The sequence below is a fragment of the Melospiza georgiana genome, chromosome 3 (assembly GCF_028018845.1).
Source record: "Melospiza georgiana isolate bMelGeo1 chromosome 3, bMelGeo1.pri, whole genome shotgun sequence".
Classification (NCBI taxonomy): Eukaryota; Metazoa; Chordata; class Aves; order Passeriformes; family Passerellidae; genus Melospiza; species Melospiza georgiana.
In genome coordinates this window covers 25226503-25238927 of record NC_080432.1, presented here as the reverse complement: position 1 = coordinate 25238927, position 12425 = coordinate 25226503, and the positions used below count along the sequence as shown (strand labels likewise).

General features: G+C 46.2%; 2 protein-coding genes across 6 annotated transcripts; both read left to right on the top strand.

Moving 5' to 3' along the window:
- The first annotated feature begins 26 nt into the window (after positions 1–26).
- Positions 27–5525, top strand: GEMIN6 (gem nuclear organelle associated protein 6). Of its 3 annotated transcripts, none has more exons than XM_058019713.1 (3): positions 27–281; positions 2308–2453; positions 4264–5525. In XM_058019713.1, exons 2-3 carry the CDS (start codon positions 2326–2328, stop codon positions 4637–4639), a joined length of 504 nt encoding a protein of 167 aa, XP_057875696.1. In that variant the 5' UTR covers positions 27–281; positions 2308–2325; the 3' UTR covers positions 4640–5525. The 3 variants fall into 3 exon arrangements, with proteins under 3 accessions (XP_057875696.1, XP_057875694.1, XP_057875695.1); XM_058019711.1 differs by having other exon boundaries at positions 28–256; XM_058019712.1 differs by lacking the exon at positions 27–281 and adding an exon at positions 388–1116.
- A 592-nt stretch (positions 5526–6117) lies between these two features.
- Positions 6118–11796, top strand: LOC131080915 (serine/arginine-rich splicing factor 7-like). Of its 3 annotated transcripts, XM_058019605.1 has the most exons (9): positions 6118–6208; positions 6558–6738; positions 6879–7055; positions 8015–8089; positions 8209–8310; positions 8826–8879; positions 10127–10171; positions 10803–10838; positions 11496–11796. In XM_058019605.1, the coding sequence occupies exons 1-9, from the start codon at positions 6187–6189 to the stop codon at positions 11518–11520; spliced, it is 717 nt and encodes a 238-aa protein (XP_057875588.1). In that variant the 5' UTR covers positions 6118–6186; the 3' UTR covers positions 11521–11796. The 3 variants fall into 3 exon arrangements, 2 of the variants coding, with proteins under 2 accessions (XP_057875588.1, XP_057875589.1); XM_058019606.1 differs by lacking the exon at positions 10127–10171; XR_009114229.1 differs by lacking the exons at positions 8209–8310; positions 8826–8879; positions 10127–10171; positions 10803–10838; positions 11496–11796 and having other exon boundaries at positions 6879–7705.
- Positions 11797–12425: the final 629 nt, after the last annotated feature.

Here is a 12425-nt window from a genome sequence, read left to right as displayed (position 1 = left end):
CGCGCCGCGCGGAGGCGCGCATGCGCCAGGGGCGGGCTTTGAATGGGACTTGGGGCCTGAAATAGGAATTGGAGGCGTGAGTGGGAGCGGGAGAGTTTTTTCCTGAGAAAGCGGAGTCCCCGTCCTGCTCCTGGTGCCGCAGGTGACCATCTGCCCGATGGAAGTAAAGCCAGCGGGGCCTTTCTGTCCTGGCATCTCCTGAGTGGGAGCAATCCTTGGACGCATCCAGTATTGGAGGTGATATCCCCATCAGCTGGTGCGTAGCCGCCGCTGGAGTGCAGGCCAGTGCTTATTCTTAGAGTAAAAACTATTAGATTTGTTCTCCCTGCTTTCTAATAAACGAGCTGTGGCTGAAAGAAAGCAGTAGCTGAATGCAGTGGCACAAGCCATTCATACACAATCTCTGTAGTACTGCAGAGGCTGAATTGAGAGCTCCAAAAAGAAAGGAAAGAAAAAAAGGAAATAGCTCCTTTAAGCTTCCAAAATACGACTGTCTCATTTTACACCCTTTATATTATTTTGTGTTAGCACTCACAAAACCATTGCATGTTTACGTTCACAAATTCCTGACAAATCACAGCATCAGTGACTTGGTTCATCCCCAGGAAGCTCTGCCTGAGTGCTGCTGAAATACAGCAGGCGTGGGGTGGGTGTTGGAATCAAGCTTCCCACCTTCACGGCGGCACGGCAAAGCCTGCTAAAAGCAACCCAACAACCAGGCAGCAAAAATACCTTATTTTTATGTAGCAGATGCACAGAGCGTGCATCTACCCCTACTAACACACACGGACTAGTCACGGCCTGGCATGTGCAAGCTGCAATCTCTCTGCTCCAGCAGGAGCATCCCAGGAGCAAATCCAGCTCCAGAGGGGCAGAAGGCAGCGGCATTGAAGGGCCACACGCTCCCCGGGCTCCTTGTTTTGCGACCCGGCCTGATGCGTGCAAGCCTCTGTGTCGTTTGTGTGCCCTCCGCAGCTGTGAAATCCCTCAAGGCAGCGTTTGGTGCTAACCCGGGCCGGGGGAAGGCGGCGGTGGCGCCAGCGCCAGGAAGCGGCGGTGCCGCCCGGGGCAGCTCCCGGGAGCCCTCGGCGGGAACACGAACGGGAACTGGGGCCGGTGAGCGGGAAAGCGGGATGGGGAGCGGGGCTCTTCCTGCCGGGAAGGCATTCCCCGGGAACAAAGCGCCCTGCAGGCCTTTGTGCTCCCCGAGCCGCGCTGCGCCCATCGATCTGCGGCCCCGCTCGGGGGGGTGCTGGGGGGAAAGACTGGAACTGCGCTGCTGGTGCTCCAGCGCAGGGGATCAGGAGGAGAGGGCAGGATAGCGCTCGTCCAAGGCGGTGGAAGGCCTCGGGCGCCAGTACACAAAACAAAGCGCTGAACTCTCACCTCCAAGGTTTTGTAACAACGCAGAGCAATATAGATGGAGTGTTGGATGCAACGGGAACAGTGGGCTTTGAGGCTTTGCTGTGTGCCTTTGAAAACAAGCGGACTCTGTGGGGAATTACAGAAGTGCAGCTTTATGCAAACCACTTGTGTGAATGTCTGCTTTTAACAAAAAGCAAAATTTGCCTTTTTTTTTTTTTTTAAAGACAAATCTTTACATGGAGGCAAACCCAGTCCTGACGTGAAGAGTGTGAAAAATGTGTATTTTATGATTGGCTTTTCGCAGATATTAAAATGAATATGTGTTATGTTAGAAAGTTATGCTGTATTAATTTTCTTAAGTAGTGTGTTAAATATAGTTTTAGGTTATAACATAAGGTTAAAAAAGAAACTATGCTATGTAGGATACTTTTTTTCTAAGGAAAGGAGTTGCACCGAGACAGCAGCCACAGGACACCTAAATCTTTCAGAGAAAGAGAATTTATTGCCCCATTATCAGAAAAAATGAAATTCTTCCTGCCTCGTTCATCTATGAAGATGCTGTTAGAATTAAGAGGAAGAAGTTGATGAGGCCAGAAAGAATCCTTTGTTTGAATGGAATTTATGCATCATGTATGAGGTGTATGAATATGCAACAGGCTGTTGTTTTTAAGGGTTAATCCTCTGTTAACATGTGTCCTTTTTCCAGGCTTATGCTACCCAGAAAAGGTACCTGGACCTCCATAACTCTTTTGTTTCTATTGTCTTATATTGTCCTAATCCAAATTGTCAAAAAATTTTATTACTCTAATTATATTGCTATTTTTAGAACCATTTTATTACTATTAAACTTTTAAAATTTTAGAAACAAGTGATTGCTGTTTTTCACAAAGACCAAACCAAAAAGATTGACTGCGTCTGCTGACTGATCTGGTTGTTTTCTAGGTCCTGGATGTAGGAAATATGAATGACTGGCAGAGAAAAAGCCCTCTAGACTGGCAAACGTATGTGAACAAATTGGTCAAAGTTGTTGCAGTTGAGAAACATGAATATGAAGGATGGGTTTTAACAGTTGACCCAGTTTCTGCCACGTAAGTACCAAAGCTTTTATGTAAAGCAAGATTTTTAGGAGGAGAAAAGATTCCAAGGCTGAAACAAACTTATTTGGAGCAAAAATTGCATGTTATCTTGTAAATTTACAGTTTCTGGTGATGGCTGCAGCCTCCTTGTCTTCTGGTTTGTACTTCCTGCACACTTCATCTCTGGCTGAGCATGGGAAACTAAAAAGCCCTTGATTTAGAGCAAGCACTGCTTAGCAACAACTAAAATATCAGTGTGCTAGGAATGTTATTCTCACTGTAAATTCAAAACTCACCACTGTGCCAGCTTCTAGGAGAATTGCTCAAAAATCAGCTCTCTACCAGCTGAATGAATGTGCTCAAGGTGAAAGTTCAGAGCTTGCAGCCAAGGCTCCAGCAAACCCAGCTACTCATGCTAAGCAAGTAAAGCTAAGTGAACAGCATATTAAATCACACAGTATTATAATTCCAAGTGACTTACTTTAATTTAAAACTTATATATTAAGCTATACTATTGCGTCTCAAGAATCTTTAACAATGTGTTAAAGATTGCTTTTGGTCATATACGAAACCCTGCTTTACAAAGAGTGCTGGAGTGTTTTCAGTGCTTTAAGTGTTGAAATCCTTAGCCTTTGTCCAGAGTTCTTGCTTTGATGCCTGGCTTTCCACTCCAGCCAGACACCCAGGAAGGTGTTGAGGCTTTTTTGGAGAGCAAGCAGGGAAAATCAGGGGCCCTGGACAGAAAGTACCACACATCTCTGATATCCCAAGTGAGTAACTTGAAATCAGGGTTTGAAAGGCAAAATGCACCAGGGAATGGGCAGAAATTTGTCTCCTTGCTGCCAGAGCTCTTTCATACCTTATTGGATGTGAGCTTGTCCCACATGAACACAGGCTGGAGGTTGAAAACTAAAACATTCAGCTTCTGATGTGTTTCAGAAGAATTGGTTGCTGCTTCAGCTCTGAAGTAGCTCCAGTAATCTCCTGAAGTTTCCTATCATTTTGGTAAGGAAGGTGCATGGAGCTGTGAGGGATTCTGGTGATGGTCCAGGCTGAAATCAAGGCATATCTCACTGGACACATCCCCCAAAAAAGGTCATTACTTCCACTAATGGTGGCAATAATAGGCTAGTGAAGTACTGGCACCAAGTTCTGGAATTTTGCTTCCCACAAGAGGAAGAAAATGGTTTCTGATGCTCTTTGTTGATATATGAGGGAGAGATCCTAGAAATAGAACCAGCTGCCTTCCTACTTGCATTTTAGGACTTCTGGGATTCAAGTGCCCTTGGGATAACACCAGGCTTCTACAATGTGAGCCTGAGCCTGTTGTTGTGTGTATTTTCATAAATTGGCAACAGTCATTAAAAAAAATTATTTTGGCAATGATCAATAAATATGACTTTCTTCATTACAAGGTTCTGGTGTTGTTAGCTGCCTTCAGCATTCAAAATGCTCTATGTATGAAGGTATCACTGTTTCTCAATGTTGAAATGTTTTAAGTTCTTCAGCAGTGTTGGAAAGCTGCACAAAAATATTTAGATTTCCAGACTTTATTTTTTTTGAAGAAAAGTGTACATTAATATTCTGCTTGATAGTTAGTGTCTAGAGTAGTTTCAAATTCAAGACCAGCAATTCGCTGCAGAGCCCCACATTTTTAGTATTTTAAGGGTATAGCAGCATGCTTTCCAAAGGAAAATGCTGGGTATTGCCTAAATACCTGGGCTAGGCTGATGCTAATGAGCTCTTATCTCCAAAACCTTGGAGGCTGCTTCTCAGTCTTCACTCAAGAACAGGAACTTACACAATCTTCTTTCCTTGACAGCATTGTCCTCGCAACATTCCCGGAGAACGAGAAAGGATCTATATCGTTCATTATGGGCCACGCTGTCCAGGAGGTGAAGGTCCTGCAGGAAGGGGACAGTGACATGGAGCAGCGCCTCGCCCGCATCCTCGCGCCCGAGGAAAGCCAAGCCTACAGCGCGGAGGAGCTGGAGAGGAGGAAGAACGCCTTGAAGACGTGGCTGGAGAGCAACCACATCCCCGTGGGCGAGCAGGGGGAGCTGGGCAGGACGCTGAGCGTGGCGGGGGTGCTGAGCATCGAGCCCCCGTACGGCCCCGAGCAGTGCAGCAGCACCAACGAGATCATCCTGGCCCGCGTGCAGGGCCTGCTGCAGGGCTTCCTGCAACAGCAGCGCTGAGCCAGGGCTGCTCCTTTGGACTCCAGGAGCTCTCCTGGTTTAGGAACCAACCTCTTTTAGGAGCTCTCCTGGGTGTCAATATTCACTATTTGCAGAAACGCTGCATTTTGGGTACTTTCGTCATGATTTTTTTGTATGTAAAGGAAGGAATAATAATAAACTCAAAGCACAAGCATTTTTTCATTTGCTACTTTTATTTGAAGCAAACTGTTGGATAGTGGTGATGTATTAAACTGATCCCTCAGCTTAGAGTTTTTGTAACAGTATTGTAAAAGATGATATATCATACATTTAAATGTTTTCCCTTTAAATGTATTTAAATGTTTTCCCTTTAAAACCAGTTTAATTATCTAGTGCTGAAGGCATGTTTATTTGAACTGCTTGCCAAATTCTTTCCTTTTTTTCTTTAAGAAAGAGAATTATGACACCTGGACTTCCCAAACCAAATTTAAAAAATGTTCAGAAAGCTGTTTTCTTTTGTTTTCCTGGCTGGTTGGTTGGTTGTTTTTCCCATTACTGTTCTCCTAGTTTAGAATATAAACTACAATGTGTGTCCAGGTTTGTAGAATTATTAGGGAAGGTTAGTAGGCAAATAGCAGGTTTTAAAACCATTACCTGTCTATATTTGTTATTTTAGAGCAGCGGTGCTTGGAAAACCAGTGTTCTATAGAAGGAAAATGTGTTGCAATACAGTAAGTTTGTGGTTTTTAATGCTCTGTTTCTAGTTTATGCCAACACATGATGCAGGAATCATTATGTGATTATTCTTGAGATTATTAATGTACTGAGGAACATTTAGAGCTTTTATTTATCTCAGTGTATTTGTTCTGCCTTATTAGGAGATAAGCTCATTGGTATGCTCAAATACAGCTGGGAAGTCTGCCTATCCCTTGTTCCTAAAAGGCTCTCCTCATTCGTGCTGGGATTTACCTAGAATTACTTTTCATCTGTCAGGTTTGTGTTGATTTTTTATCAAAAAATGTCTGCTGGCCATCCATTACTGTGTGTGTCTCCCTGGAAAGGTTGGGAGATGCCATCACACAACAGCTCCAGCTGCGTGTCAGATTCGAAGGGCTAAACCAGGGCCCAAACTCCCAAGGCTGCTTGGGATGGACCCGAGGTGTGAGAGAGATTTGGAGCAACTTGGGGATGCCTTGTTCCAAGGAGGGCACCGCTCCTGGCCGTGGAATAAGGACCATGGATGGCGTCAGCTCCTTCACCCTCAGCACAGGCAGCAGCCATGATGGGTCACACAGGAGGGGTGTAAAACACAAGTAGTTCCCGACCGGTCTGCCCCCTCAGAGCCGGACAGGAGGTCTCACTGGGGCTGCCGGGGTCGAGCGTGTGCCCGGGAGGAGCGGGGGCGGCCCGTGCCGCCTCAGGCCCGCGGGGCCGCCATGGCCGCCGCGCGCGAACCGCCTCTCGCGAGGCCCGCGCGCTCCGAGGCACGGCCCGCCCCGCCCCGCCCCCCGCGCGGCGCGCAGGCGCAGCGGCGGTTCCTCTATATAAGGGTCGCGCCTGCCCGGGCTCGCGCTGTCATCGGGAGGATGTCGCGATACGGGCGATACGGTGGGCACGGCGGGGACCCTGGGGCGTCTCACAGTCGCGTCGGGGTTTCCCCTGTGGGCAAGGGGGCGAGGGGAAATGTGGCGGGAGCGGCGGCGTTCGTGCCGCTCCGGCGGTGGGAGAAGGTGATCGTTCCATCAGGCGGCCGCGGAGAGGGACGATGGCGGAGGGTCGGGGTAGGCTGGGGGCGGCCGCCGCGGCCGCGGGGTCTGTGTGAGGCGGGCGCGGCCCTGCGGGAGCGCTCTAAGATGGACGCGGTGTCAAAGATGGCGGCGGGGAGGGAGCGGGGGAGGGGCGGCCGCGTGCCCGGCGCCGCGCGCGGCACTGACATGGCGGCCGCTTGTCCCCGCAGAGACCAAGGTGTACGTGGGCAACCTGGGCACGGGCGCCGGCAAAGGCGAGCTGGAGAGAGCCTTCAGCTACTATGGACCGCTGAGAACCGTGTGGATCGCCAGGAACCCGCCGGGGTTCGCCTTCGTGGAGTTCGAAGACCCCCGGGATGCCGAAGATGCTGTGCTTGGCCTCGATGGGAAGTACGTGCATGTCTGGAACTCTTTTGAGGCCCGCAGCCCTCGATTTCCCTACGCCACACTAATCGGGGATTTCTCATGCTCGTTGCTTGAGCGCGTCAGAGGAAAATATTCCTTTCGTTAATATCTGCTGTGTCTCGCAGGATAATATGCGGCTCCAGGGTCAGAGTGGAAGTATCCACAGGGATGCCGCGCCGCTCCCGCTACGACCGACCCCCAGCCCGGCGCCCCTTCGACCCCAACGACAGATGCTACGAGTGTGGTGAGAAAGGCCACTATGCCTATGACTGTCACCGCTATAGCCGGCGAAGGAGGAGCAGGTACGTGCGGGCCCGGGGCGGCTGCGTTGCTTCGCCAGCTCGCTGTTGTGTAGTTCTTGTTAGCAAAGAACACAATGTTACACCAGTTTTAACTCTTAACTGTCGTAAGTCAACAGGTGTATATCACGATTTTTTTTTTTTGCTAATACATATAAAATGTTACTATTTTAATAATCAACCTGGTCAAAACCTTTCAGGTTTCTTCGTTTGAGTCAGTCGCCTTGATTCAGAATGTCACGAGCCTTAAGATTTCATGCTGAGGCGCCTTGCAAATCCGACACTTAAGATCCTCCTAGACCTTGAGGTGATCAGCATAAGAGGCCAGATCCCCTCGAGCCATCTACACGTAGCTTCACCTTATTCTTTAAGGGCAGAAAATTTGAGACGGTGACCGCCGTAACAGTAAATTTGGCTTTCAATTGGGGCCCCCCTCCGGTTTAGAAAGAGGAACACCAGATTGACCACATTCCCACCTAGAAAAATCTTCTTGCGTCAATCAAGCCTCACCCTGGCTCATTGGGCTGTCAGTTTGATCGTCGTTAGATTGAAGAGAACACCTACCTAGATGCAGCGCTCGCCTATAGATACTTCTAGATCGTCTAGATCTGCTAGACCTTGGGCCAAAGAGGGTCGACCTGCAAACTTGCAAGGTTTATTTTAAATACGCATTACAGTGTTTTCTATTCTAATGTAATTCTGCAATGTAATTCAGCTTTTAACATTTTTCTAGGTAGTAAAAATGCTCAAGACAAGTAGGCCCAGACATTTTTCCAACTGACAGATGCTAGTGGTGTGTTTTTGTTGTTTTGTTTGGTTTGGTTTTTTGGTTTTTCTTTTTTTGATTTATTTTTAAATTCTCTTTTTAGTTGTCTGAAAAAAGTTTTGACTTCAGCAGGGCCTCACACGTGTGGGTTGCTGCAGCTGTCTGCTGATACCTGTTTTTTCTAACCTAAACCCAGGTCCCGCTCTAGATCCCGCTCGAGGTCCCGAGGGAGAAGGTATTCCCGGTCACGCAGCCGCAGCCGTGGTAGGAGGTAGGGCTCTGCCTTCTGTGTTTTCATTCCCACTCCTTCCTCTGTGGGCTTCTTCATTTTCTCTATTTGTTATGAAAAGTGCCTTGCAGTGATGGGTTGGTGTTTGTTTTGTTTTGTAGATCCAGGTCAGCTTCCTACCGCCGATCCCGGTCGATGTCTCCTCGCAGATACAGATCCTTCTCCCCCCGCAGGTCCCGCTCTGGTTCTCTAAGAAGGTCAAGGTATGTGGTTGCTGTTAAACCCACAGCATTGTTGAAGGGCACATAACGTGGAGCTAAAATATCAAGTATATTTATATATTTATAGCATTTATAATGTAATCAGTAGGTTTGTTTTGCAATCTGTATATTGGTAGGAACCTTTGTGGTGCATAAGAGCTACTCTGAATACTTTGTTTAAAATTTAAGCAATATAATTTTGGAACTGCTCTTTCTGAGATGTTGCTTTTTTCTTTTTAACATTTTACCAAAGTTACAGCCTTGCTCTGTGGTTAAGGTTTCCAAATTCACCTACAAGTGTACAGGGTGTAATTGCTTAGTCCAGTAAGACCGTGGAACTCATTTTACCTGCATGGCAGTACTGACCAAAGGTGCTACAGCCTTCTAATAATAAAAATTACTTCTGCCAAACCAACAGTCCAACAAAGTTCTCAGTCTTCTGGACATTTACAGTAACTGGTTTCTGTCTCACCTGTATGAAGCATGTGGTACTAGAGCTTCCTTTGTTTTCTTTCCAGATCTAGGTCCAGGTCACGCTCCAGGTCCCGGTCTGTTGTATGGCCTCGAAGCAGGTGAGACACTCGTTTTGATTCAAACCAGTGATGGATTTGGTGTGTTGTTTGGTTGTGGTGGTGTGTTGTTCCTTATTTTTTGTTGTTTTGTTATTTTTTTTTTCCCTTCCCTGGGGGAATTTGTCTGGAAGCACTTAGCAGGCTGTCCAGCAGAGCAATATTTACACTCAGTAATTTATGCCTTTTCACAGGCAAAAGTAGTGGTGTACAACCTAAGGTCTGTGGAGAGAATTTTTTTGAAAGTTAATTCTTAGGTTTGTAGTAAATTGAGGATGGTTTTGTGTGCTGTGCTGCCTTAGCAGTGGAGGAGATGGTCATGCTGCTGAGTACCAGTTCTGGGTGGTTGTGAGCATTCCCATCCTCAGTAACTGTGACCCAGTAGGAAGTTGCTTGTTACCAGACAGTGGCTCAGGATAGAGACCAGGAAGGTTTCAAAGCAGTGGCATGTAATGTTTTGTTTAACATGTGCCAGCAGTGCCCTTGTAGTATTTTTGTGAGTTAACAGGCCAGGTAAAGGTGAATTTTGATCACCTTTCAAAAACAGTTCTGAGCAGAAATAGAGCAAAAGTATTCTGCTTTTTTTGCCAGGCGTGTTGAATGGAGCATTCTGATGTCCAGTGATAGCTTGAATTCTGACACTCTAGGAAGATGTTTTTTAAGTAACAACAAATATTTGAGTTGATAAAGTAACATAATAAATGTGGGAGGAAAGTTTCACTGTTCAAGTAGATTTTAATTCCTGAAATAAACTGGGAATAGTTTACTCATTAGTAGCCAGGTATTGGTGCAAAATCTCTATTATGCTGAATAAAATTGGCATTGGGAACTTGAGCTGAAGAATGCTACAGCCCTTCAGCACACGCACTTACTTGTGTGTGTAAGGCCCTTAATGTGCTGGTAAAATACTTTCTAAGATGATCCTTGAAACTATTCTTGCCTTTCTAGAAGGGATACCTGCAGGTAGGAAGGAGGTGTGGGAGTCTGCTCTGGTGTTTTGTGGAGCTGGCAGCTGAAGCTTTGCTGGGGAGCTTCCTGTGCTTGCACTGGTGCCTTGTGATGAGTGGGGTCTCTGCAGTGGGAGCTGAGGATTCCCCTGGAAGGTCCTGGGGAGGGCCTGCAGCAGCAGAGCCTTCCCTCTGCCTGGTGCTGCTGCCTGGGGTGAATTTGCTGTTGCTGGCGTAGCTAACTCTCCATGTGTTGCATGCCCACTGGCTGCTTTGCTGAGCTTTATTTTTCTCCTGTTGTAGGTCTGAGTCTCATGGTAGATCTAAATCTGGCTTACCTGCTAAAAGGTGAGCGTTCAAATACAAGTACCACTCAGTTGGTTTTTGTTTTTGGTTGGTGGGGTTTTTTGTGGGGTTCTTTGTTTTTTTTCCCTCATCATTCAAAATCTCTGTTTGGACTGGTATTTCAGTTGCAGGGTTGTTTTTTTACTTTTATAACTGATTTCAAAAGCATTTTTCATACATTATGGGTTTTTTTGAACAGCTGATTTTTTTTGTGGGACAGTAGGCAATTCTTCCAGGATTTTGCATACAGATGTTATACACTCATCATTACAAAAAATATTTTTGGCAAGATTTGGGGCATGTTTTCTCCTACCTTTGTTCTTAATTAAGTGTCTGTAGTTCTCCCTGTCCCTAACTCTGCTCGATTCACTGCTCCTGCTTTGCAGGGTCACTGTGATTACAGCAGCTTTGGAGCTGTGTTGCTCCTTTCCTGAGGGCTCCAGCTTCCAGCATTTTTCCTTCTCACCTGCAGCTTCTTGCTTAAAGTACCTGGGTACACTTGATACCAGCAGTGTCAGTGCATTTAACAACACCAAATTGTTCTGGTTTTAAATGGTCAGAAGTGGGTACTGAGAACAGCCAGGTGTGCCAACCACGCTGACTGGTCTGTCTGTCTGTCTTTGTTTTTAAACAGCCGCTCAAAGTCCAGATCACCATCTCCAAAGAGAAGGTAGGAATGTCTTAAAACTGGAGTCTGTCCTGGGGTTCAGTGGCACTTGAGCTGGAGCAGTTCCTAGAGAAATTGGACAAGGATAAAAGCTCAGGATTTTTACTTGCTTAAATCTGAACTATGAGAAGATGAATTGTTCACGGGCATTTCCTGCTGCTGGCAGTCAGAATGTCACGATACAGCTAAGCAATAAGAATGCTGCTGCTAAGGAAACCTCTAATGAAATGTTTCTGAGGAATTTAGAATCTAGGGAACAAGTGAGTAATGTAAGGTGTGGAGCAAGTCAATGAAGTGGTGTGGGATTAAATTCCTGCTGGTGACTCCTGCAGGCCCAGGAGTTGCACTTTTGGCTTTGGGCTTTTATCCTTGCCCATTAATGTGCTCCACAAAGGAAAATGTTTTCCTGTGTTACCAGAGAGAAGTATGTGCTGGAATTGAGATTTCTGAGCAGGCTTGATGTCTCAGCTCTCTTACTTAGTCTTCAGCTTTAAAGCTTAAAGCAGTTTTAAAGTGTAAAATACAACACTTCTTTTATTATTTGAGAACTGTAGATAAAAATAGGGGCAGAAGTCCAGAGGAAGCCTGGGGTGGCATGCACAGTTTGTTGGTTTTGCTGTAGGAGTTGTTCTTAATGGTTGTCTTTTTTTTTCCTTTCAGTCACTCACCATCAGGAAGCCCTTGAAGGAATGGAAGCCCTAAAAGAATGGGTTCAAATTTAAGAAGTTTAGTAAAAAAGTTATTTTGTTTACATTATAAGGGATTTTGTGATGTAAGGGCTTAGTCCTAGAAGGCTGTTTCTATTGACTAGCAATTGGCATGAACCTCTATCTTCTAAAAGTCTTGTTAGCAGACTAATACAAAACTCTTCTGTTGTGTTTGTGTTCTGTGATCTGAAAATGTTGGGCTTTTTTTTTTTATTATTGGTGCATTGAAATAAACTGCATTTCTAACTAAGAAATCAGTTGTGATAAGCCTGCTGTTCACAGTTGGGATGGGGAAGCAGGCAGTGTGCCCCTGGGGTGATAAACAGCAGGCACGTTGGGACAGGCAGCACCGGCTGGGGGAAAAGGTACCAGTCTGTTGTGTGTATACTATATGTCTATGTTTGTATACCTTTTTTAGGAAGTTTAAGGGGTTGTGTGGAGATCACAGGTCCTAAGCACAACCTGCAGGTTGTGTTCAAGCAGCAGGTCCTAAGCACAACCTGCAGGTTGTGTTCAAGCAGCAGGATCTGTGGGGAATGGAGAGCTCCAGTTCCTTGTGTGTGCCTGGTTCCCTCCTGGCAGTGAAGTGTACCCTGGGAAGGGCCTTGCTGCTGTGCTGTCTGTGGTTGCTGTGGGAAACCAGACTAACCCCATCTCACCAGGCATAGGGTACTGAATTAATAAAATGGTTCAGGATTTTTGCCAATTTGCTTTATCTTTGCAGTTGATAATGGCTGTTACCAGAATAGCAGGGAAATTTTGGAGTATTGGGTAATTTTAGCAATGTTAGGAAGGACAGTTTTCCTGGAGTGGCTGAACACCTGCCTGCCCAAGGGAAGTGGTAAATAAATTCTTTTGCTTTTGTTTTATTAAACTGTATCTC

Excerpts from the sequence above, each read along its gene's own strand:
- GEMIN6 (XM_058019713.1), top strand. The coding sequence starts at position 2,326 with ATGAATGACTGGCAGAGAAAAAGCCCTCTAGACTGGCAAACGTATGTG. Across the intron at positions 2,454-4,263 it reads GTTGACCCAGTTTCTGCCAC|CATTGTCCTCGCAACATTCC; the intron begins GTAAGTACCAAA and ends TTTCCTTGACAG.
- LOC131080915 (XM_058019605.1), top strand. The coding sequence starts at position 6,187 with ATGTCGCGATACGGGCGATACG. Across the intron at positions 8,880-10,126 it reads GTTGTATGGCCTCGAAGCAG|GTCTGAGTCTCATGGTAGAT; the intron begins GTGAGACACTCG and ends CTCCTGTTGTAG. Across the intron at positions 10,172-10,802 it reads TCTGGCTTACCTGCTAAAAG|CCGCTCAAAGTCCAGATCAC; the intron begins GTGAGCGTTCAA and ends GTTTTTAAACAG.